This window comes from Passer domesticus, chromosome 15, assembly GCF_036417665.1.
Source record: "Passer domesticus isolate bPasDom1 chromosome 15, bPasDom1.hap1, whole genome shotgun sequence".
Classification (NCBI taxonomy): Eukaryota; Metazoa; Chordata; class Aves; order Passeriformes; family Passeridae; genus Passer; species Passer domesticus.
This window is the reverse complement of record NC_087488.1, coordinates 1,887,843-1,912,763: the sequence shown is the minus strand read 5'-3', so window position 1 is coordinate 1,912,763 and position 24,921 is coordinate 1,887,843. Positions and strand designations below refer to the sequence as shown.

At 56.1% G+C, this 24,921-nt stretch overlaps 1 protein-coding gene across 9 annotated transcripts in view; it reads left to right on the top strand.

Annotated features, from left to right (window-relative positions):
• Positions 1-24,199, top strand: part of CAPN15 (calpain 15) — a 56,264-nt gene extending 32,065 nt beyond the window's left edge. For 7 of the 9 annotated variants that reach the window (XM_064390593.1, XM_064390592.1, XM_064390590.1 and 4 more), the window contains 11 exons: positions 9,924-11,409; positions 14,722-14,930; positions 15,135-15,318; positions 17,998-18,221; positions 19,109-19,234; positions 19,839-19,991; positions 20,149-20,310; positions 20,937-21,163; positions 21,354-21,514; positions 21,775-21,953; positions 22,296-24,199. In XM_064390593.1, coding sequence (XP_064246663.1) covers positions 9,946-11,409; positions 14,722-14,930; positions 15,135-15,318; positions 17,998-18,221; positions 19,109-19,234; positions 19,839-19,991; positions 20,149-20,310; positions 20,937-21,163; positions 21,354-21,514; positions 21,775-21,953; positions 22,296-22,473 — 3,267 coding nt within the window. In that variant the 5' untranslated portion in view covers positions 9,924-9,945 and the 3' untranslated portion in view covers positions 22,474-24,199. Of the gene's footprint in view, positions 1-9,714; positions 9,833-9,923; positions 11,410-14,721; positions 14,931-15,134; positions 15,319-17,997; positions 18,222-19,108; positions 19,235-19,838; positions 19,992-20,148; positions 20,311-20,936; positions 21,164-21,353; positions 21,515-21,774; positions 21,961-22,295 lie in introns of all 9 variants that reach the window. The other 2 variants (XM_064390594.1, XM_064390591.1) reach the window with 2 other exon arrangements.
• The last annotated feature ends 722 nt before the right edge of the window (positions 24,200-24,921 follow it).

Sequence of the window (24,921 nt, the reverse complement as noted above, 5' to 3'; positions counted from 1 at the left end):
TTTGAAATGAATTAGTGTAGCAGCAGTATTAAAGAACATCATCTTCCCAGCTGTTCCTCCCCAGCGTCTTGCTAGTCCTAGAGCAGCTGCCCTGGTCATAAATCCTCTCCCTGCTGTTTTTGATATTCCCTGATTTCTGTACATCTTACACTGTCCTAACACCAGAGGAAGCTTGGAGATCTGTGTTCTCATCCCTGTGTGATGTGACCTGCTCACATGTTTAGTGCTTCTTCTGTTTTAGGTGGTCACAAATTTTGCTGGACAAATTCATTTTGCATGGGAAACTTTCCGCTCAGACCACAGATGGAGTGTAGTTACAAAAAGCATACAGGGTAGCTGATCCAATTTTTATCAGGCTTTCTAAAAAACAAAAATACATTTCTCAAAGTGTTTTCTTGCCCCAAGTATGCAAGAAGCTGAAGCTCCAAGTATCCAACAGAACTTGGGGTCATCAGTTTTCAAGGATTCGGGCCTTTTATTGACAAAAAAGGATAAAATTCTTGAATTTTTGTGTTGCATTTGCTGGAGGACTATGGGCTTATTTTCCCTGAAAAAGCAGCTTTTTTGGGAGCTGGAGGCATGCTGAAGCACTCACTGATGTTTTGGCAGAACCAGATGTCCTTTGTGCCTTTACACCCAAGTTACACCAATTTCATGCCACTGTGACAAACCCCTATAAAACTGCTGTAGCTCATTTCTGTATTTGCTCTTGAGAGGATTTAAATATCCATTATATGCAGATTTTGGTCAAAGCAAGGCTGTTCAGTTCATCACCTCCTCAAGCCAAATCAGTGTGTTAATGGCCATGGTACAGGGCTGGCTGAGTTAAGGACACAGATTTCTTCCCCCTGCTATAATATTTGGGTGCAAATGGAGCTCGGTATTTTTTGCTTTTAATTTCCCCAGGCACACACAGGACTGAGGAAATTAGGTACAGAAAAGGTAAATAAAGTCATTGAGTAAGAGGAATGATGGCAGCAGTAGCGCTGTGCTAAATTGGTTTCTTTGAAGTAAAGTCTGATTGCAACTGCTGAAATTTCCCCTGCTTGCATGCAGGGAGGCAAGATGAGATTATTAATTATAACAACAGGCTGGAATTGATCTTAATGAGAAATAGTGCAGCTTGGGTGGAACTGAGGCTGTGCTGGTGGCTGTCTCCAAGCTGGGGCTCCAGAAGGACCTTCCTGGACTGTTCTCCTGCCAGCCTTGCTGCTCCAGAGCCTGTCCCATGATGATCCCATGCTACTGAGTCCTTCCTGCCTGGGTTTGGAACAAGTCACATTGCTGTTGGCCATCTCATCTGGGTCCTGCATCTCAATAACCTTGGACAGGTGCAGGAGGTGCTGCTGTGGGGTGAGACCTCATCAAAAGCTCGTGAATCCAGAGCCTGCAAAGCTTTCGAGCAAAGCTGGAACTTGGACTTTGCTGACCTTGGAATACTCAGTCTGCCTCCTCCTTTTGTATCCCCAGGGATTGTAATTGTTGCCCTGGCAGACATGTGGGAAACCTGCTCATTAGCCAAGGAGCCTTTGGGGATGGTCTTGTCCCAGCTTGCCTGTGCTTTGCCAGCCAAACTGGTTTTCTTTTGAGAGCTCATTTCTTACAACACTGCAGCAATTAAGGTATATTAAAGGCTAATCATGCCCAGCCTGTTTTTCTCACAAGACAAGCCTTCCAGATTCTGATTCTGCTTTGATGAAGAGTGATGAAAGTCTCTTGTCTGCTGTCCATCAGTTTAGGGTAACTCTCCCCGTGTGTCCCCAGGCTCGGAGAGAAGCCATTGCGAGGCACGTTCCTTCCAGCTGTGTGTCACCTGGCATTCCTGCAGCAACTCCAGTGACTTCAGACGGGCAGATCCCTCCAAAGACTCTGCCCCTTCCCTCCAATTCCTGAGCAAAACCCAGGGATTTCAGTCATGAGGAGGTCTCTGCAAGCCATGACAGTCTCCTCAACTTCCCTTCCTCATCCAAGCCAGACTTTGGTGTGTGTCACAGGAGCTTGCAGGGTGCTCCTGACCCAGCTGTGCTTCTGCCCTCCTCCTGTTTCCCACCACACTCTGAACACATTCCTTGGTGTCTCTTCATGGCTGGGGGAGGATAGAGGAGTGTATTCTCTATCCCACTTGCACCCCTTGCAAGCACTGGTGTTTACAGAGCATTGCCCAACGCTCTCAGGGAGGGACAGGGTGGGATTGTTGGAGTGTCCTGTGCAGGGCCAGGAGTGGGACTCATGATCCCTGTGGGTCCCTTCCAGCTCAGGACAGTCTGTGATTCTATGAAGTTCTTTCTTGCCTGTCCCACAGCAAGATATCCCCTCTCACCCTCACATCTGACAGGCAATCCCAGTTTTTGGGGAGCTAGCAAGAGAGTAAATTACAGGGACAGCTGCAGTTTGAGAGTGTGTTCTGTGGCTTTGTTGGCTGCCAGAAAACTCCTGTGCTGAGTGCACCCTGTACAGCTAGGCCAGTGTTTTTTCTCTCAGACCTCTCATTAGCAGAATTCAGCTTTCCCCTGGGAACTTCTCATTAAAACTCCCAGCCTCTTCTCTCCCTGGCTGTTGGAGCACATCTGAGCTGCAGGAGCTGTGTCCAGTGTGGGAAAAGAAGAAACTCAATAGAAACTGTGCTAGAACCATCTGGAAGTTTGGTGCCATGGGACCAAGAAATTCCCAGGAACTGGAGTGCGTCATCAGCTTGGGAAACTCTTTGTGTCTGTCTGAGCCTCTTGGCACCTCTGGGGAGGGTTGTGTGGTGTTGCTGGGTCTTTTATGGCCCCATTCACTATCAAGTGCTCACCCTTGCATGGGTTCCTGTGGAAGAATTAGACCTTTTATCCCCTCCCTTCTGCTTTGGTGAGGGATTTTTGCCTGCCACCATTGCTTCATTAAACAGGACAAATCCAGTTATCCTGTTTCAATTCACTGTAGGTTATCACCAGTAGAAAATGCCATTTCCTGCGTAAATGTGATTGTCCTGCTCCAGTGAAGGGTCAGGAGCATGGATACCTGGCAGGGAGGAGGGAGCCTCCAGAAGGAAGGGATGTCCTGGCCACAGGAGAGTTTGCCATGGAAGGGAACCAGGCTGGTCCCTTGGCTGATTTTCCATCCCTGACCTAAGCTGTGTTTCTGGGAACTCGTTGACAGTTTGTCCAGGATTGACGCTAAAGAGTGAGAGCAGATATAAATATATGATAAAGCTCTGGAGTGCTCAAAAATTAATATTTCAGGATCAAGTCTTTATTTCCTCAAGTGCTCCAACAAAAGGAGAAATTTGTGTAGTTGTAGTTGTTGTGGTTCCCTTCCACCAACTGAAGGAACAAAAGGAGCTCAGAGCAAAGCCCCAGCTCTGGTCCTGGCTGAGAGGGATGCCTGGTGTCAGAGACTGCATAAAGAAAGTGGTGACCCTTTTGGGGCTGTTTTTGGTCTTGGGGCTGGTGTTGGAGTGCTTTGGTGGTCAGGGTGCTGGAGTGTGAGTCCTGCAAGGAGAGGGTGAGAGAGCTGGGCTCAGTCAGGAGTTCAACACAAGAAAGATGTTGCCCTGCTGGAGTGAGTCCAAAGGAGGGCCCTGATTTGATCACTTAGAGCTGGAGCCCCTCTGCTCTGGAGCCAGGCTGGCAGAGCTGGGGGTGCTCACCTGCAGAGGAGAAGGCTCCAGGGACACCTCAGAGCCCCTGCCAGGGCCCCAAGGGGCTCCAGGAGAGCTGCAGAGGGACTGGGGACAAGGCATGGAGGGACAGGACACAGGGAATGGCTCCCACTGCCAGAGGGCAGGGCTGGATGGGATATTGGGAATTAGGAATTGTTCCCTGTGAGGGTGGGCAGGCCCTGGCACAGGGTGCCCAGAGCAGCTGTGGCTGCCCCTGGATCCCTGGCAGTGCCCAAGGCCAGGCTGGATGGGGCTTGGAACAGCCTGGGACAGTGGAAGGTGTCCCTGCCATGGCAGGGGGCTGGAACAAGATGATCTTTAAGGTCCCTTCCAGCTCAAACTATTCCATGATTCCGTGATTAGTTCCAGCTGGAGAGAAAGCATTGAAGGCGCTGTAGCAATACCTCAGACACATCATCCAGAGGTCAGAGCCAGGCTCTTCACAGCAGCACATGGTGGGAGGGCAGGAAACAACAAACACAGGATGAAACAGGAGAGTATCAGACTGGATATAAGGAGAAGCATTTCTGCCCAAGGACAGTCAGTTAAATGAGGTTGCTGCCCAGAGAGGTTGTGAAGTCTCCATCCTTGGAGGTTTTCAAGACCAGACTGTCTAAACCTGCTGCAATCCCTTTAAGAGATTCAGCTTGAAGCAGGAGTTTGAGCTGGGGACCACCCTGAGGTCTCTTCTGCCCTGTTTACTCTGGGATCCTCCATGCCTGCTCTGTGGAAGTGGGGTGCTGCTTCTGCACACACGTAGAGAGGTGCAGCCTCTGGTTTTGGGAATGTTTGTGCCATTGCAGTGGGACCACCTGGCACTGCCTGACGTGGATACTTGGATACAGTGCTCCAGGAAAGTGTGGCTGAGTTAGGGGTGGGCTCTCTTTGCTGTCCCTGCCCTTGCTCAGCAGATCTGGAAGACAAGGTCAAAGAGACAGGTCCTTCTGCTGCCTTATTTTTGTCCATGTCTCTCTGAGACAGAATATCCTGAGTTAGAAAGGTCCTGGAAGTCTGGGGTGAAGGTCATTGGTATAAAAGCCTGGTTTATTTTCTTGTTTCACTTTGGAGGCAGGATTTGGAAGTACTTATGCAACCTGCCCTGTTTGGATGATGCCAGCACGGAGCTGGCGACACTTTCCTTTATAGCCTTGGGGGTTCAGAAGTGTGAATCAGAGACTGTTTGTCTCCACTGATGCTCCTATAGAAACTTGTACCAAGTGGAAAGTCCCAGCTCCCCGTGTTTCTGTGTTGCTCTGCCAGTATATCTGCTGCAACCTTCCAGGTCCAGCCTCCCAGCCCTTGCCTGGCTCTGCAAGAGTGAGTCAGCTCAGCCAACAGCATCTCCTCGCCCGGGCTTCATGGTCCCAGCCCACGTGTGCTCCTAGCAGTGCACTGCCAGAGGGATTCTCAGTGGTTCCTGACCTCCTGCACCCCTTCCTGGTGGGCACAGGTGCCTTCTGCTCCTGCTGGCTCTGGAGATGTGGTAGGTCTGTGTGGGAGAAGGCTCAGCAGTCCTCTCTTAGGTCAGGGTCCGCAGTGCTACTGAAAGAAAATTAAATGGGAAATATTAAATAGAAAGTATGGGGTTGAGGGGAAGGGATTCACAGCTCACAGACATTGAGGCAGGATTTGTTTAGAGTTTTTTTGTAATTTATCTTTTCTTCCACAAAATTCGTGTGCTTTTTCTTGTATTTGTCAGTGAGGATTTTGCTGGGATGCATTGTGTGTCAGAGAGCTCAGGGTTTGTGCTGCTGACTAGAACAATTGATTTTTATTTATTTGTTTATTTACTGCGGGAGAGAAACTAAGCCATAAGTTTTAAGACTTCAGCTGCTCTGGAGGAATTTTATTTAGAGAAACAGCCTGATTGTGTTGCTGTGTGTGATTGACACAAGCTCCTCTAATCCTGTTGCCAGTGTGGGCTCTGCAGCAGAGCCTTGGGATCTGTCACTCCAGTGCCCAGGTCACCTCGAGCTGTTCTCTGGCAGTCCACAATGCTTCTGCCCAGAGCTGGGTGCCATCTCCTGCCCTGGAGCCCAGCTGCACATCCCACAGCCCTGGCACACCACCAGCTCCCTGCCAGCAGGAAAGATGTAACTGCAGGTTTTTGGGCTCCTCCCGGTTCCCCACCCTGCCTTGTTCCTTCCTGTTTTGCCCTGCTTCAGAGATGACTTGTGTCCCAGATGGTGCCCAACAGTGGTGGCCATCCCTGGGCAGTTTGGTGGCTGTGTATAGGAGCCAGGGCTCTGCAGCAGCTGGACACACAGGGCTCAGCAAATTCATCACTCAGCAGAGCCCAGGGCAGGGATATCACTGTCCTGAAGTGGTTTTGGAAGCTGACCAGCTGGAAACTTCTTAATCCCTGGAGCAGTGAGGTTCCCTGGGACCTGATCAGTGTGCTGAAAGCTGCCTGCTTGCTTGAGTACTTTCTATATTATTTTTTAAGCATGATAATTACACTGCTGCAATTGCCAAGGTAGGGGCACGCTTGCCAACGCGGTGGTGCCTCCTGCCAGCTGATGCCTCCTGCCTTGGGTGGGGAGAGCTGCTGTGCTGGGAAGCACAGCCATGTGGATGCATGCTCATCCATGCTGCTGGAGATGTGGGGTTGTAGCCTGTTACCCTGTCCTTGCACCCCAAGGTGCCCTTTGTGTGTGCACCCCAAACGAGCCTCCAGCAGCTCCACGCTGCCAGGCTGCAGAGCGGAGCCCTGCATCACCCTGTGAAGTGTCCCCCAGGAAAGCCCTTCTGTGGGCGGGTATTGCCAGGTCCCTGGTTTCAGAGGAGCTCCTCTCCCACAGGAAGGTGACAGGCAATGTTTATCTCAGTTGTGTTTGCTGGGGCTGGAGAGTGACTGTGTTAACACGCAGCAGATGGGCCTGGTGAATAGGTGCTGGAGATAACCCTATTTCCTCATTCAGCCTTGTTGCCTGCTGGGAAAGGAGCCAGCCAGGCTGTTTAAGGAGAAGTGTGGAGCCTGGACAGTCTGAGGATGGATTTCTCCTTCAGCTGGTTCAGTTTTGGGAGGAGGTTGTTGCTGTGGGACAGAGGCTGCTGCCACAACCCACCACATTCTGGTATGGGTTGGACCATAGAAAGGCAGATTCCAGCCTGATGCCTGCTGGGATCTTTGGACCCTAAATTTAATTCCATTCCAGGCAGGGACTGGAATTGTCCATCAGTCCCAGGCAGGGTTGCAGGGAAAGCAGGCTGCAGGGTGGTGTCCTGCCAGTTGCCAAGGCTGGGGGACTGGTGGCGGGAACCCAGAACTGTGGGGCACAGCTGAAGGTGTCCCGTGTCCTCTGCCATGCTGTGTGCCTCTCACTCACTTTCAGGGAAAACCATGTGACTGCTGGGCTCCACGATGTACAACAGAAGGCAGGGGAGTCTCCTGCCAAAGCTTGTCACACTGGTGGCCCTGCCACTACAGGACCTTTGGGGGAAGAGCTGACGGCCCTTCTGGAAGGCTTTTTGGTTTTCCTGAGAAAGTCAAGTAGGTGGAAATCCCAGCAGCAGCTGGACAGTGTTAGGGGCTGACTCCTGTTTCAAGGGGCGAGAAGATGGCCCTGGGAGGGGGACAGTGTGACCAGAGAATATCATGGCTCCCCAGTGCCATTCCAGGACACTTTAGTGTCCTGGCTTCCATCTCCCTTCCAGCTGCCTGGAGCCTGGATCTCCTGCCCAGCCAAGTGAACTGGTGCTGCCTTCCCTGAGCCTGCAGCTTGTTGCTGATGCCACCAGGTCTGGTGATGTGGCTCATCCCAATGTCCCCTCGTGTGGTACTTCTGTCTATGAGGTTATCCTAGGTTTTCTCCTCTCTGTGGAAGGAACAGGCTGATTCCTTCCACAGCCCCATGGTGGCACTGCTAGAAGCCTTTGCCTGCTGGGTAGGACCGTGGGTGTGTGAGGGATGTGAAGGAGGAAGATTGGTGGCTGTTTGTCCCAATCCACAGAAAGCACTGCATGTTTTGGGTGGGTTTTTTGGAGCCAGTGCTCTCCTGCACTGTGTACACAGCATGGAGGAGGCTGGCACAGGTTGCTGACAGCCTTCCCTTGCCTTTTGCTGATGCCTGTGGTTTGATGAACCTCACCAGTAAGACAAATGGATGTAACAGGGTCATGGTGCCCTTCATGGTCCCATTTGCTGCCAAAGCAGGGCAGCAGCACCTTCCCCTCCTCTGCTTGAGGAATGATCTCCCTTTCAGATGTTGTGGACACAGTGCTGTCACAGGGGAAAGGGATGTACAGTGGCTCCCAGCTGTAGGACTTGAGGCAGAAAAATCAATGTTTATATTTCTCTTAGCTGGGAATAACTCCAGTAAATAAACACCTTGCAGAGTTCAAACGATGCAGGCACCATATATGAACCAGAATGAATTTTCAAGCTCTCTCTTGCAATAAAATGGATTTCTTGATTTCAGGCTTTATTTAGAGAAGCGTTTGATTTAAGAAGGGAGATGAAGGTTATATCTGATCTCTGTGAGGTAGAGCTGCTCTTCCCGTGGCTGTGGAGCGTGGTGTGGAAATGTGGTTGGATTGCTGCTGCTGCTGGAGTGTTCCCAGGAGAGTTTCTCATCTACCAGCCAAAGGGAGGGTCACTTCCCTCCTCCCCAGGGGGGTTCTGGCTGCATCCTCTGCCCCTCCAGACCTCGCTGCTGCATTGCAGTCTGCTCAGAGCCTTGGGAAGCTGTGTGTGCAGGTGCTGCTGCTCGGGATTCTGGAGGCCAGCCAGGACCCAGTTCCTTCCACAGGCTGCACCGGCGTCACGGAGCTGTCTGTGCCTGCCCTTTATGGGATTGAACACCTTCTCCCCTTTGTTCCAGCCAGTCTGGTGGTTGAACTTGGTTGTTGTAGGGATGCTGGAGAGGGAGCCAGTGGTGAGCCCACTGAGGTGCAGCTCCCATGACTTAGGCTCGTCTTAGTCTCTGGAGGTCTGGCTTTGCTCTTCCTGGGAAGGGCTGAGGGCATGGGATGGGCTTGGAGGCTTCTTCTGCACTATTGGCCCTGTCTGTGCTCTCAGGCAAGCAGAGCAGGCTGGAAGGGCTTGGAAAGGACCTGCTCTGCTGGAGAGAGGCAGAGTTGACCTGGAGCTGGGGTTCAAGATTGGATTTGTGACTTGGCCATCTTATCTGGGAGCAGGAGTGCATGGAGGGAGGGCTCCAGGCTCCCGATGCATGCTCAAATGAGGGAGAGCTGGTTTGTCCTTATGTGTAGGAGGAAGAAGCAGAAAACTCTGCTTTAGCCCCACCTTTGCTCCAAGCTGCAAGAAATGACTCCAAGCAGGGGACAAAGGGCACCATGCAAGGCTGTTCTCAGTGTGAGTGCACACGTGGCAGCCTGAAAGCACCGGGAGGGCTGCACGGGGGGAATGCTGCTCCCTGCAACCCAGGGATCACTGTGGTCCATGGAGCTGCTGCTGCTGCTGCACTTTCAGAGTATTGAACCTTCCTAGAAAACATAATTGTGACTTCTTGCCCTAGGATGAGGTGGTTCTGTTGTGTGTTGAACCCATTCTCCCATCAGGGTTTCAGGCATTCCCAGGCAACGCTGGAGGTTGAAACCAAGGGCTGGTGCAGCCAGAAGGGCATTATGGCCTCTCTACTTCACAGATAAGTGGGGAAGCAGCTGGCACTGGGACATAGTGCTCCTCTTTGCTGAGCTTGGAAGCTGCTGGTGAGCTGTCCTGGTACTGGTGCACCATGGAGCTGCTGCTTCCAGCCCCAAAACCTACAGCCAGGTAGAAGCACCTCTGCACACCAAAGCCTGCCTGCCTTGGCTTGGTGGTGTCTGGTGTGGGATAACACAGTTATCCCAGTGTGGATAAATGGTGTGGAGCTGAAAGGAGAGGAGGGAGGCAGGAACAGAAAGTGAGGCAGAGGTGGAGTGGAGCAGAGAAGGAGAAAAGAGTTGATGCAGAGCAGGGTGTCACCTCCTCTGAAGAGTTCAAAACAACCTGCAGACACACAAGGTTGCCAGGGTTGGGCACAAAGATGGTGTTTGCTTACCAGGGCACAACCCCACTGTGAGAATGGGGTCAGTGGGTGCTGAGCTGCTTCTCTTGCCCTTCCTAGAGCATTTTGGATGGAAGCCAACGCATTGCCATGCACCTGGAGAATTTGTCAGTGCCAGAGGAGCAAGCGCCAATAGAGCAGTGACTGGATTGGTGGTTGTTCCCTTCCTGGAAGCAAGGTCCTGACCATGCCAGCCCAGGAAACACGTGGTACCTCTGCGTATTGGGTGGCCTTGGCCTCAGCCTCACCCTGTGTCTTCTTTCTTGCAGCCACTCCCACTCTCCTGGCTCCATGGCTGCTGTCCGTGAGTGGTCCTGCACACGCTGCACCTTCCTGAACCCCGTGGGCCAGCGGCAGTGCTCCATCTGCGAGGCCCCCCGCCAGAAGCCCGACCTCAACCACATCCTGCGGCTCAGCGTGGAGGAACAGAAGTGGGCCTGTGCCCGCTGCACCTTCAGGAACTTTCTGGGCAAGGAAACCTGTGAGGTGTGTGGCTTCACCCCGGAGCCGGGACCCAGTGGCTCCCCCTTGCCCGTCATCAACGGCATCTTGCCCAAGCCTGCCGTGCTGGTGGAGCCCAAGGGCATGTCCAAGGAGGAGGCTGCCAAGGCAGAAAGCAGCAGCGAGGACTCAGAGGGAAAGAGCCCCGATGAAGCAGAGCTGGAGAGTGGCTGGGCTTGCCAGCGCTGCACCCTGCACAACACGCCCGTGGCCAACTCCTGCTCCGCCTGCGGTGGCCCACGCAAGCTCTCCCTGCCCAAAATCCCACCAGAGGCGCTGGTCGTCCCTGAAGTCATCACCCCGGCCGGATTCCACATGGCCCCCTCCACCCCACAGCCTTCAGTCTCCGCAGAGATCTCTGATGCTGATGCCGTGGCCACCCAGGGCCCGGTGGCTATGGAACAAGAGGTCCAGAAGATACCAGCCTTCAGCCCCTTCTCCCCGGGGCTGCAGAACAACCCCGTGCCCCGAAGCCGGCGGGAGGTGCCCCCACAGCTGCAGATGCCGGGCGCCGAAGGCTCCCAGCCCGCGGCCACGGGCGCCGTGGGGCAGAAGGGCTCTCCCCAAGGTCAGGCCAGGGCTGCCCCTGCCGCGCGCTTCCCAGACCTGCTGTCCAACAAACGGCTGAGTGTGCTGGAGGAGGAGATGGAGGTCAGTCCGTCCCACTGGAAGTGCAGCTCCTGCTCCCTGCTCAACTCCGCTGGGGCCAGCAAGTGCGAGGTTTGCGGCACCCAAAAAGGCAGCGACACCATCAACCTGGTGGGGGACTCTGTGAGGTTCACCCCGTGCAGCCCCTCCAGCCCTGACTTCACCACCTGGACCTGTTCCAAGTGCACCCTCAAGAACCCCACGCAGGCCCAGAAGTGCAAGGTGTGCGGCTCCTCCAAGCTGCACGGCTTCCAGGAGCACGGGCCGCCGGGCGAGCCGGGCCCGCGCTGCCCGGACTGCGACAGGGCCGGCTGCTCCTGCGGCGCCAAGGCCCCGTCCGCGCGCAAGGTGGCCCGGCTCTTCCCGGCCCCGCTGCCCGGCGGGCAGGAGAGGCCGGGCCAGTGGGCCTGCCCCGCCTGCACCCTGCTCAACGAGGTGAAGGCCAAGCACTGCGCCGCCTGCCACACCCCCCAGCAGTACGTGGCCCAGCACAAGGGCCTCAAGCCCCTCAAGAGGAGGGAGAGCATGCACGTGGAGAAGAGGAGGCAAACAGATGAGGGCGAGGCCAAAGCCCTGTGGGAAAACATTGTGAGCTTCTGCCGGGAGGTGAGTGCTTGCTTGCTTGTTCCTGCCTCTGCCGTAGGTCTGGGGCAGCACCTTCCATGCCTTGGGTTCCAGGGATCTTCCCTTGCAACAGCTGGATGCTGGTTGTTAGCACTGAAGTGTCATATTTTGGTGCAGAGTGATCTCCGGGGTGAAGACAGCCCATAGAGCCCGCTCCTGGTGCAAGGGTGAGGAAGTCTAAAACCTAGTGCTAAACCTGTTAATTCTGAAACCCAGTGGTATTTTAAATTAGTGAGAGAGAACTTCTGGGATGAAGGGGACATCCTTAGGTGGCCAGTCCATCTTCTTCCAGTGTCTAGTGGTGGGAAAGGCAGGGAGTGTGCCCAGGTTTGCTGGTGGCACTGCTGTCTGTGGATGCAGGAAATCTGGGATGCAGCAAGCAGAGGCTCAGGATGAGAGTGCAGGCAGAGGAACTGCTGCCACTGCCAGCAACTGCAGGTGTTTCAGAACCGTAGGCTGGGCCTTGGCATTCTTGGTTGGGGTGTTGCAAATGCAGAGGTGCAGCACAAATAGCTCCCCCTGTTCTGGGCAGGCCAGCTGAGCTGTAGCTGTAGCCTGGCTCTAGTTGAAGGTCTCAGGAGTACGTGCCAGCAGACACCTTCCCTCTGTGAGCTATCTGGTCCAGTCAATTGGGTTTCAGCCTCAAACACCACTCTGTTGGCCTCATTTTTTTCCCTCTATGGCATTAAAAGCTCCTGTGAATGCTGCTTTCTCTGGCCTCCTTCTGGGGGAAGCCTCCAGCTCTTCTGGACCAGATGGAGAGGGAGTTGCAGTCCCATTTTGACGTACAGACAAGGCTTTTCCTGCCTGGTCTGAGGATGGTATCCATTCCTGTGCCTCCTGCACAGTCCAGGGAGCAGAGTTGTTTGGCTCAGAGGGGAAGCTCTGAGAAAGATCTTGTTTGGGCTTGTGTTTTTTTAAAATTGCTCTGTGTCCTTCCTAACAGGCGTGGGTGTCTTTATAGCAGAGACCCAGATTCTGCTTATCCCCTTCTTTTAAGCAAGTGAATAGCCTCTTTTGTAGGCAGGGAACATCTGTTCCATCAGGAATCAGGCCTGAAGGATGAATCATGATGATGGCCAGGCTGAATTAGCAGCGTGGCACTGCCAGGAAGGGGAGCCTGCCTTGCCCCGTCCCACAGTGCTCGGCCAGAGCCTTGGCTGAGCCCGTTGTGCTCCTTAACCCACCCTTAATGGGCTCTTAGGTCCATGTGGGCCATCTCCCAAAAATCCCCCTCCACCCCAAGCTGTGCTCTGACGCTGTTTAGGTGCGAGGTTAGGCCTGGCAGCAGTGGAGGGACCATGCTGCTCCCATCCCTGCTCTCCCCCTGCTCCTGGTGCTCCTGGGGTCAGGCTGGCCCCTGAGGTCCCTGCGAGCTCCCTGCAGCCCGAGCTCTTCCCAGGCTGCTCAGCCTTCCCCTGCAGGAGCCAGGCTGGCTGAGTTCTCCTCCGTCTGTTGTGCCCCTGCCCCACGTCATGTGGAGCAGCAGCTCTTGCTGCTCCCTCCCAGGATTTCTGCTCGAGCTCCTGCTGTGGGTTTTCCTTCCTCTGCTATTCCAGGGATGCTTTTTCCAACCCTTCTCACTGTGTGGTCCCTATTTTAGCTTTACCCTTTCTCTTCTGTTGGGGAGCAGTGCAGAGCTGACCTCTTTCACTAGAATCATGGAATCAGAATGGTTTGGGATGGAAGGGACCTTAAAGCTCATCTCATTTCAACCCTGCCAACCCACCTCACCTTCCACCCCACCAGGTTACTCCAAGTCCTGTCAAGACTGGCCTTGAACACTTCCACAGATGGGGCAGCCACAGCTTCCCTGGCACAGGGAAAATTCTTCCCTCCCCACCCTCACAGGGAAGAATTTTTCCCCTGTACCCAATCTAAATTTCTCCCCTTTTAGTTAAATTTTTTTCCTTGTCCCATCACTGCTGTCCATGTGAAAAATTGCTTTCCCTCTTACTAATAAGCCTCCTTTGGGCACTGGAAGGGGTCTGAGGTCTTCATGGAGCCTTCTCCAGGTGAAGACTCCCCAGCTCTCTCAGCGTGGCCCCAGAGCAGAGGGGATCCTGCCCACAGAGCATCTCCATGGGGTCCCCTGGACCCATTCTAACAGATCCACATATTTCTTATGCTGAGTCCTCCAGAGATGGACAAAACTGGAGTCTCACAAGGGCAGAACAGAGGGAGAGAATCCTCTCCCTTGTGTCCTCATAGCCCTGCACAGCAAGTTCCTGCAGAGCCTCGAGATCCATGTGCAGGGATGGGTCACATCCAGGACCCCAGCCAGGCTGTGGCAGGCTGCTGGAACAGTGGCTGCTCCTCAGCTGCACGGGGCAGGTGCTCCCCTGAGAGCAGGACAGCTATTAGCTGAAAAACACCCTCCTGCAAAAGAGGAGCTGGAGCTGCTGATTGGGGCAGCACAAAGGAAGCATTCAGGTAGAATTGCCACAAAAGAGGAGGTCAACTACTAATTGGGTGTGCGTAAAGCTAATTTAAATCAGAGCCAGCTTTTGCTGAAAGAATTTAATTTAATTTAATTAACAATAACAAAGAAACACCTGTTCTCATTTCACCCTGTGTTAGACTGAAAAAGCCACTCTTCTCCCCTTGGTGAAGTTCTGTGCTTCCATCCCTGTGGTTAATGCCTATGGGATTACCTGCCCTTCCACCCATCCTATTTATTTATTACATAGCAGCTATTGCAGGAGGGCTGGGACTGGGATACCCTCACTCTGAAATTGCTTGCCTGGTTGTGGTCTGACTGAATGTAATTGCACAAGCTGCCCCTCCCATCCCCCATGGATGTGCCTGGGGGTGGCACAGGGCTGCCAAGCCCAGCGTGTCCCCTCCGGGGCAGGGACAAGCTGGGTTGAGGTGTGTCTGTGCCAGGTGGCTCCTCGCAGCCTTGCTGTTTGTGGGCTTTGCTGCTTGTGGAGGCAGCCAAGGCCCCCCACAGCCCAGCTTTTAGCACCAGCACAAAGTGTGAGACGGTCCCTGCCCAGGGAGGCTCCTGTGAAACAGAAAAAGGCAGATTGGAGGCACAGCCCAGAGCTTGGAACTGGAGAGGTGAGCTTGAGGCAAGGCTAAATGCTGGACCTGAAGCACAAAAAGCATCTCTGCTGTTGCCTGCAGACACCAGCCTAGTCCTGCCCCCCTGCAGGGCTGGGAAGGGACTGCTTGGGCCAGGCAGGAAGGTTGGGGGCTCTGCTGTCTCTCAGGGGAGCAGGGGGAGGCTCTCCAGGCCCCCAAGTCCCATGTGGCTTCAACCGATGCTCTCGTTGCCTTTTGCCCTCACAGAACAAAGTGAATTTTGTGGACGACAGTTTCCCGCCCGGGCCCAAGTCCGTGGGCTTCCCGGAAGGCGACAGCGTGCAGCAGCGGGTCAAGCAGTGGCTGCGGCCCCACGAGATCAACTGCAGCATCTTCAAGGAGCGCTCGGTGAAGTGGTCAGTGTTCCGCACGCCGCGGCCCTCGGACATCCTGCAGGGACTGCTGGGAAACTGCTGGTACGGGCGAGTGACCCTCCTGCCCCTGCTCTCTTCCCTCCCCTCTTCCCCCAGCTCCAGCTCGGCCCCCTCAGCCCTACTCAAACCCATTTATGCCCCCAGGCTGTAGCCCATGCTCTGCCTCACCCCCTCCCCGCGCCGCGTGGCCGGGCAGCTCCTGCTGCCTGCCCGTGCCGCGCTGAGGCCGCCCCGCCTGCCCGGCAGGTTCCTGAGCGCCCTGGCCGTGCTGGCCGAGCGGCCCGAGCTGGTGGAGAGGGTGATGATCACCCGGACGCTGTGCCCCGAGGGCGCCTACCAGGTGCGGCTGTGCAAGGACGGCACCTGGACCACGGTGCTGGTGGATGACATGCTGCCCTGCGACGAGTGCGGCTACCTGCTCTTCTCCCAGGTCAGTGCCACGGGGGCACAGGGGTGGGCAGGGCTCAGGGAGGCTCATCCCAGACTCTCTCAGGAGAGGCACTGCTGGGGTTCACGTGAGGCCCCTACTTCATGCTGCATTTAGAGTCATAGAGTCACTAAGGTTGGAAAAGGCCCCAAAGATCATCAAGTCCAACCACTCATCAAATACCCCCTGCCCATTAAACCATGCCACAAAGTACCACATTGACTTGTTTTTTGAATGTTCCCAGGGATGGTGACTCCACCAGTGCCCTGGACAGCCCATTCCAATGCCTGACCACCTTTCTTTAAGGAATTTTCCCGATATCCAAGCTAAACCTCCCGTGGTGCAACTTGAGGCTGTTTCCTCTTGTCCTGTCCCTGTTCTTTGGGAGCAGAGCCTGACCCCCATCTGGTTGCCCCCTCCTGTCAGGGAGTTGTGCAGAGCCACAAGGTCCCTCCTGAGCCTCCTTTTCTCCAGGCTGAGCCCCTTTCCCAGCTCCCTCAGCTGCTCCTGGTGCTCCAGCCCCTTCCCCAGCTCTGTTCCTTTCTCTGGACACCCTCCAGCCCCTCAATGTCCTTCCTGTCGTGCCAGGTGCCATTGACCTTCCTGCCCACCTGGGCACGTCTGACTCACATTCAGCTGCTGCCAAGCAGCACTCCCAGGTCCTTTCCCAGCAGGTATTTCCCAGCTGCCCCAAGCCTGGAGCTGCCGGGGCATGCTGTGACACAAACAGAAGATCCAGCCCTGGTTGCACCCTGTTTGCCGCTCAGGACACTGCTCTTTACTGTGTCCTCAAGACAGCTGAACTCTTTGAAGCCATAATATCCATCTATTTAGACTCCTTTTGGCATTTCTCAGGCTTCAGTGAAGAAGTTTCATTTACAGTTGCTTTTCCCTCACTCCTTGCACCACAGCCACTTCACTTGCAGGGAAAGCCACCCTTCCCCTTCATATAAAAGGAAAACACTTTAACCTGTGTTTTGCACTGTGAGGGGCTGAGTGAAAGCTGTTTCTTTCCTCTGAGGGGAGGTCTGGCAGCTTGGCTGTGCCAGGGAGGGCCTGTGGAGAAGCAGGGGATGGCACATGGAGCAGCCTGTTCCAAGCCAGTGGCCAGTTGCTCTGAGCACACTGAGGTGGCATCTGCTCGGGTCAGTGGAGCTCCCTCAGCCCCTCCAGGACACTGCTCTGCCCTGCCCTGCCTGCCAGGCCCAGGGGCTCTTGCTGGGATCATGTCCATGAAGGAGACTAAGAACGTCTCTATTGAAAATCGGGGCAAAATCTGCCAAAGACAACAAAGTACCACTGTCAGGAGGAGACAGGGACTGGGACTGCTGGCTTGGATTTCATGCTGCAAATCCAGTCCTCTGGGTTTTGACACACAGCCATGTCAGGACAGGACTCAAACTTCGGAGAAGGGAAGAAGAAGGAGTTTGTGTCTACATTCTGCCTCTCAGTAGACAGAGGATACAGATGCATTTCTTTATTTCAGCATAAGATTTACCCGTCTTGCTTTTTACCTTTTCCTTCCATCTTTCATGAATTTCAAGTCTGTTTTTTGAGCTTTTTTAAGATTGGAGGTTTTCACATGGGCTGGACTTGCCTTGCCTCTGTTTCCAGGGGCATCTGAATCGTGATGAGATTTTTCTGCTGAGTGTTCAGCTGTAGGAGCTGGATGTGGGGGATATAAAAGGAAAATCAGAGTTTTAAAAATAAAAGAAAATCAGGCTCTTATCTGAGCTCCCTGGCTGTGGTTCAGGCAGAAATAAACAACATGGATTTTGTTGAGTGAGGGACCCAAAAACCAGCAAAAAGCACTTTTAAGCTCTCTTTATCCGTCAGAAAGAAATCTTCACTGCCCTCCTTTCCTCTGCCAGCTCTTGGCTGCCACCTGTGAGTCACACAGGCACAATGTACCAGTGATTTTCCCTGCTGCTCTCCAAGCACCGGATACCAAACCCCATTTGCTGGGAAAAAACTTGCATCTTGTAATTAGGCCTTGTAGTTACTCCCTGTGCTGGAGTAGAGGAGTTTACCAGTCCAAGTTTTTGGAGCTTGTCCTTGAAGCAGTGTCTGTGTTCCCTGGGTGGAATCCAATCAGTCCCGTGCTCTCTGGGGAACCTCCTCTGCCAAAGGGGTGTTGGTTTGGGTTTGCAGAGGTGTGTGAGTTAAAGGCAGCTGTTCCAGATGTGCTCCACATCACAGAATCCTAAATGTCCTGAGTGGGAAGGGACCCACAAGGATTTTGAGTCCAACTCTTGGCCCTGCACAGACACCCCAACAATCCCACCTTGTGCCTGGGAGCGTTGTCCGAATGCTCGTTGAGCTCTGGGAGCATTGGTGTCCTCTTCCATTATTAAATGGTTCCAAGTTCAGGTTGAAGTGGACAGAGGAGGCTCAGGGTGGGCCCCCACCCTGCCAGCCTGATTGCTGGGCACCCCAGGGTGCAGTTCTGTCAGCACCCAGGCCTCTTGGGTGTTCATTCCAGGACTTCTTCCCAAGGGGAATTGAGCTCTGCAAACAAAACACTGAGCAAAGAGCGAACGAGTCACCCCTGGCCGGGGGGACCAGCTGCTGGCATGGCCTTGCTGCTCCTGCCTCTCCAGCCCCAGGATGGCTGGGGGGGTGGCTGTGAGGGGCTGTCCCACCTCCTGCCCGGGGGTGACGTGTCCCTCCCTCTCTCTGCAGGCCCAGAGGAAGCAGCTGTGGGTGGCCCTCATTGAGAAGGCGCTGGCCAAGCTGCACGGTTCGTACTTCGCCCTGCAGGCCGGGCGTGCCATCGAGGGCCTGGCCACGCTCACGGGGGCACCCTGCGAGAGCCTCATGCTGCAGGTCAGCTCCACCAACCCTCGCGAGGAGCCCATTGACACTGACCTCATCTGGGCCAAAATGCTGAGTTCTAAGGAGGCTGGGTAAGACGGGGCAGGAGCAGGGGGGTGAGGGGGAACATTCTTGTCTTTAGAGGCTCAGGAGAGGGGTTACTGCACTAGCTGGGGTGGAGTCCACCACCCTTGCTGCTCATCTGGAGCATTGGTGGAGCTCACACTCAAAGCTCTAAGAAATTATTTCTCCTGTGAGTGATTCTCATATGAAATTAAGAGCTTGGTGAACTTCCTCTGCAGTCACTGCTGTCTTGCAGGAGTTAGGAAGTGGCACTGAGCCCACTTGCTTTGCTTTGAGCTTCTCTGTTGTGTGGATGCTTGACCCTGCCCATGTCTCCCACCTATATGTGACATCTTTGCTAATGACACCTGGCTAGCACTGGTCTAGAGGGGGCACAGCCAAAGTGGGGACCTCCTGCTCATCACTTGGGCAGGAGGGCAGCTGGGTTGGCTGAAGGCTGGGGTATGGGGCCACATAGATGGATACCTTCCAGCACATGGTGTCTCCCTAAACCTGACTGCTGAAGGCCTCCTGCCCCAAACAGTGTCCTCACCAACTCAACTCACCTGTCCTCACCTGCCAACTTGTCCAGCTGATGGACTACCTGCTTTTCTCCGTGGCTTTCTGCCAGCCAGCAGAAGTGGGCAGGACCCTGGGGCCTGGTAGAAACTGGGGGAGGTTTGGGGCAAAGCTCCCCAGTGCAGAGCAACTCTCCTTGGAGCCTGGGCTCAGCGTGCACGTGGGCAAGGGGAGGGAGCTCTGGCCGGCGGGGCTGGGCACTGCCTGGGGAGTGTTGTTGCAGAGAGGGAGCATCCAGGAGCCTCCTGGGAGGGAGCTGTCCCATGCCTTGAGTGACAGGGATGAGCTTCCCCCAGGCCAGGCTGGCAGGACCCCGAGGTTTGCTGTCCCCGTGCAGGTTCCTCATGGGCGCGTCCTGCGGCGGAGGCAACATGAAGGTGGATGACGTGGCCTACGAGAGCATGGGGCTCCGACCCCGGCACGCCTATTCCATCCTGGACGTGCGGGATGTCCAGGGCTTCAGGTGAGCTCGGGCTGCAGCCTGCCATGCCACTGCAGCTGCCCCTGCCAGCAGACCCAGCAGAAAACATGGGGACAAATAACTGAGGGCACAGTGAACAGGACCCTGGGGACTCTTTGGTGTCCCATCCTCATGGCCAGCAAGGATGACACCATCCTAGGGTGTCACATAAATGCTGTTATATGAGCTGCCTGGTGCTGGCTCTGTGTCCAGGGGTGGAATGTTTGACCTGGTCTCACAAGACACAGAGGACTGAGTTGAGCTCTCACTTTGGTGAGGTGCTCAGAGCATGTTGCTCATCTTGGAATGGAGGTGGGATAAAAATGGGTGCCACCCTGACAGCTGGGCTGCTATAGAAAGCTGTATTTTCAGTCATGTCACTCCCAGCAGGCTCTCACCTGCTGAGCCCCTTTGGGCAGGGAAGGCCAGAGGGAGCAGCAGCAGGAACAGAGCTGCAGAACAGGGACATCTGGGGCCACGGTGTGGGTGACACATTAGTTCTGGGATGGTTTGAGAACTTTGGAAGGCAGGAGTCCGGGTGTCCTTTGTGGGGGGCAGGCTGGGCTCCCCTCCCTCCTGGGTCTCTGACACTTTTCCCCTTCCCCAGGTTACTGCGTCTCCGGAATCCCTGGGGCCGCTTCTCCTGGAACGGCAGCTGGTCGGACGAGTGGCCGCACTGGCCGCTGCCCCTGCGCCACGAGCTGATGCCCCATGGCAGCAGCGAGGGCGTCTTCTGGATGGAGTACAGCGACTTCATCAAGTATGGCACTGCCAGAGCAGAGCTGTGGGGCGGGGAACGGGGCAGGGATGGAAAATGGGACATGGGGTCACGATGGGGCAGGCGGGACCGGTTATCCCTAGGGAATGTGGGTGTCCTGCAGAGTGCTCCAGTGGGACTGAGCCCAGCTTCCCCGTAGGTATTTTGACTCCGTGGATATCTGCAAGCTCCACTCGGACTGGCACGAGGTGCGTGTGCAGGGCATGTTCCCCAACAAGGCCAACGGGCCGGTGACAGTGACGTCGCTGACGGTGTTGGAGCGCGCAGCTCTGGAGTTTGCCCTCTTCCAGGAGGGCAGCAGGTGAGCTGGGCAGGGCAGCAAAACTGGGGGGGGGGGCTCAGCCTGGAGAAGAGGAGGCTCGGGGGGACCCTCTGGCTCTGCACAACTCCTGACAGGAGGGTGCAGCCACGTGGGGGTCAGGTTCTGCTTTCAGACAGGACAAGGGTAAACTGCCTCAAGTTGCACCAGGGGAGGTTTAGGTTGGATATTGGGGAAAATTTCTTCACTGAAAGGGTGGTCAGGCCCTGGCACAGCTGCCCAGGGCAGTGATGGAGTCCCCATCCCTGGAAGGATGTGGCACTTGGGGACATGGGTTAGTGGTCACCTTGGCAGTGCTGGGTTAATGGTTGGTTAATGGTCTTGATGATCTTAGAGGATTTTCCCAACATTAATGATTCCACAATTCTGTGGTTCTGTGGGCCCAGAAGAAATCCAGACACATTGGCATCTCACCACATGGCATCCCCGGGGTCACAGAGCTCAGACATGGGCCCCCATCACCATCTCTCCAAATCTTGGGAACTGCTCGTGTTTGGCTGGAACCCAGCTCCTGAACACAGGGCTGGTTCCTGGGGCAGTGGGGTAGCTCCTCCCTGGATCTGCTGCCTGTGTCCTGGGTGACATGTGACCCTTCCTTCCTGGCACAGGAGGTCAGACACGGTGGACAGCCACTTGCTGGACTTGTGCATCATGGTTTTCCGGGCCACCTTCACCAGTGGGAACAAGCTGAGTCTGGGCCGGCTGATGGCCCACAGCAAACGAGCCGTCAAGAAGTTCGTCAACTGTGATGTGATGCTGGAGCCGGGCGAATACGCCGTCGTGTGCTGTGCCTTCAACCACTGGAGCACTGCCCTGGCCGGCCCTTCTGCCCAGGGTGAGGGGATGGAGGGGCCCTGGGGGAGGGAGAGGTGCCAAAGACCTCAGTCCTCCTCATGGGAACTTTCTTGAGGGTGGAGGTTGCCTGTTGCATGTTGCACATGCATCAACCCTGGAGCACCACGCTCCTGGGGATCGTGGGCTTGATGACAATTCCCTGATCCTCGTTCCTCTGGGTGTGTCTGCAGCTTCCAGTCCCACCAGCAGCCGACCAGCCACTGATTATTCCAGCTACATCCTGGCGATCTACAGCTCCCGCCTGGTGATGGTGGAGCAGGTGGAGGCACAGCCCACCACGCTGGCAGATGCCATCATCCTGCTGACTGAGAACAAGGGCGAGCGCCACGAGGTGGGTGGGGGGCACAGGGTGGGGGCTGCAGTGGGGAGGGGGGTGATGCTGCCAGAGGGAGCCTGGACCTGTGGGGTCCTCGGGCAGGGGTTGGGCAGGGCTGTGCCAGCTCTGGCTGCCACCCCTGGATGCTCACCCCCTTTGCCCCCTGGGGCAGCATGGGCTGCCCTTGGCTAGAGTGGAAGATGCCAGTGCAGGGGTTTTGATTTGGGCATGGAGGTGCCCAGAGGATTGACCACCTTCCCTGCTGTCTGCTCCAGGGCCGTGAGGGGATGACCTGCTACTACCTGACCCACGGCTGGGCAGGGCTCATCGTGGTGGTGGAGAACCGGCACCCCAAGTCCTACCTGCACGTGCAGTGCGACTGCACCGACAGCTTCAACGTGGTGTCCACGCGCGGCAGCCTCAAGACACAGGACAGCGTCCCCCCCCTGCACAGGTCTGGGGTAGGCTGGGGTGGGTCACGGGGGCTGCCATGGGGCTGGCAGGAGGCTGGGAGAAAGGCAGAGCTGGGATTGGCAGGGAGGCATGGACAGGGTGGGATTCCTGTGGCAGAGATAGGATTGCTGGGACGGAGATGGGATTGCCAGGACAGAAGTGGGATTGTCAGGACAGGGTGAGATTGCCAAGACAGAGGTGGGATTGCCACGGCAGATTGCTGGGCAAAGGTGGAATTTCCAGGGCAGAGATGGGATTGCCAGGACAGAGGTGGGATTCCTGGGTCAGAGGTGGGATTGCAGGGGTGGAGGCTGCTGCCCTGAGCCCGTGGCTCTCTCCACAGGCAGGTGTTGGTGATCCTGTCCCAGCTGGAGGGTAATGCTGGCTTCTCCATCACGCACCGCCTGGCGCACCGCAAAGCCACCCAGGCCTTCCTCAACGACTGGATGCTGACCAAGGGCACCCACAACCCGCTGCTCACGCCCGAGGTCGCTGGGCTGCACGGCCCCCGGCCCCTATGACGAAGAGCCTCCCCCTCCCCGCCCCACTGCCCCGTTCCTGTCACCGAGCCTCTGGCCCGGGGTGCCCCCCGAGCCACCAGCGCTGAGCTGTGGGGCAGAGCTGCAGTGGCACCCCCAGCACTTTGCCCCACGCCGCGGGGCCGGGGCGAGTTCTCAGGGCCAGCACCAGCCCTGCCCTGGCACTTTACGAGGAGCGGCCGGGGGCACGGGGCCATCTCAGGATCCCACCTGCCCCTTCCTGCGCTGGGCCCGGTGCCCTCTGCCCGCCCCGGGGACTGTGGGAGAGGGAGGGGCTGGAGGCTGCTGTCAAGACCCTTCCCAGGCACCACGCTCAGGACTCTGCCCCTTCCCGTGGCACCAGGGCACTGGTGCTGCAAAAAGAAGAATATACCTCTGATGTCTGTCCGTCTGTGTGACCCTCCGTCTGTCCCTGGGCCCTTCCCTCTGTCTTGTTGCCTCCTTTGTCTGCTGCCAGGACCAGCATGGTGCTGAGGCTGGGCTGGGGGGTACCAGGGTCACGCTGCCGTGGTGCCACCCATGCCAGGGACTCCCCACCCATCCCGGGTGCTGGGTCTGGTGGGGAGAGGGCACAGGTTTGTTGCAGAAAGCTGCTGCTGAGGGGGTTGTGCTGTAATTGGGGTGAAACCCAGAGGTTTCACCACCTCCTGCTGGGCTCCAGGTGGGGAGCAGGGTCTCGGGGTGCTGCAGGGGGGGGCTGCAGCCCAAGGCCCCCCTCCCTGTCACACAAGTGTTACTATGCAAAGGCGGCCGGTGGGAGCAGTGCATGGAGAGAAGCCATGGCCCGAGCTGGGCTCAGCCCCCTGGCACTGCCCTGTGGGCCCCCCTGTGCCCCGTGGAGGGAGGCTGGGCAGCAGGTACCGACCCGGGGTCAGGGAACAGTTCCCTGGAATTACCACGAGTCCATGTGCTGGGGAAGGGGTGGTTTTGGGGGGAGGCAGAGAGCCCCCTCCTCCAGAGCCCGAGTGCTGTGGGAGGCAGTGAGCACAAGGCACAGGCTGCACCTCGGCGTGTGCTGGCCCTGTGGGTGCTCCAAGGTGGGGGCTGATCCTGGGGGGAGCTGCACCCCACGATTTCAGGGCTTTGTGGCTCTCTGACTGGTGTGTGTGTGTGTGTGTGTGTGTGTGTGTGTGTGTGTGTGTGTGTGTGGTTTGGGGGTTCCCCTGTGTACCGTCTCCTTCCTGAGCTGTGTGGACTTTACAGCTGAGGGGGGGCGATGGGCAATGCTGGGCCCTGTTCTGGCAGGGACTGTGCTGGGGGATCCTGCACTCCAAACCCTGCACCCCAAACCCTGCACCAGCAGCTGCGCTGGGCAGGGGGTGAGGGGGCTCTGCCCGACCTGTCCCTCTGCGTCCCCTGGGGATTGGGGGTGGCAGGGGGGGTGGGCTGCCCGGGCACCCTCCCAGCCCCCAGCTGGGGCTGCTGAGCCAAGCTCTGTCCGTATTTCTGTTTGTTGATCTGTTTTCTCTCTTTCCAGCTCCTTCCTCCTTGGGATGAATTGTCCTTCACTTTTTTTTCTCCTCTCTCTTTCTGTCTTTCTGAGCTGTGAATATTTTTAACCCTGTAAATACTGTCCAGCTCTTCAGAATCATAGGATATTTTATCAATTGTAAATCAGATCAGTAATCCCTGTATGATATGAATTATCCATGGGTGGTTTTCAAACTCAGGTTCTGACGGACCAAATAAAGTCTTGTTTTTTACTGAAGCTGCCTGCTTTTGCTGTGGAAGAGACAAAAGGGATGGGTGGGCTGGTTTGGGGGTCAAAGCAATGAGTCTTGAAGGCATTTCCGTGGAGCAGTGGCACTCGCTGCTGGGGGGAGAGCTGAGCACCAATAAAAGGGGAATTCGAACTTTTCCTGCACTTGGGGGTGCGGGAGCGTAGAGAGGGGCGGAAATAAAGCAAAACAGAAGCAAAATCCAGAAATTCCCATAAAATGAGCGGTGTAGTCTCGCAGGGCCGAGCAGGGCTGTGCCGTGGCCGGGAGAGGGCACCCACCACCCGCCTGGATGCTCTCCCGCTCGTGCCTCAGTTTCCCCACCCGCTGCCTGCCCGGCGCCGTGCCCAGGCCGGGGTGCAGGGGCAGCTCCCTCCTGCAGCAGCCAGGCAGCAGCCCCGCTCCCTGCCGTGCCGTGTCCGGCGGCGGGGCCGCCTGGCGCGGGGAGAACTTTCCGGCTGAGCGGAGGCGGCCGGCTGCCAGCCCGCTCTCGCCCGGGGTGGGCACCTTGAGACCAGTGGGGAGAGACAGAAGGAGAGGATTTCGCTCTTTCTTACAGCAACTTGTAATAGATTTTTCCGGGCGAAACATCTTTGCATTCAGGAGGCCCTGTCACAAGCCATCAGCCTCAGCCAGGGAGAAACAGATGGAGAGTTAATTTTGGCGGGGAGGGCGCTGCCACGCTCCCTCCTCTCCCTCAGTCTGTTCGGGG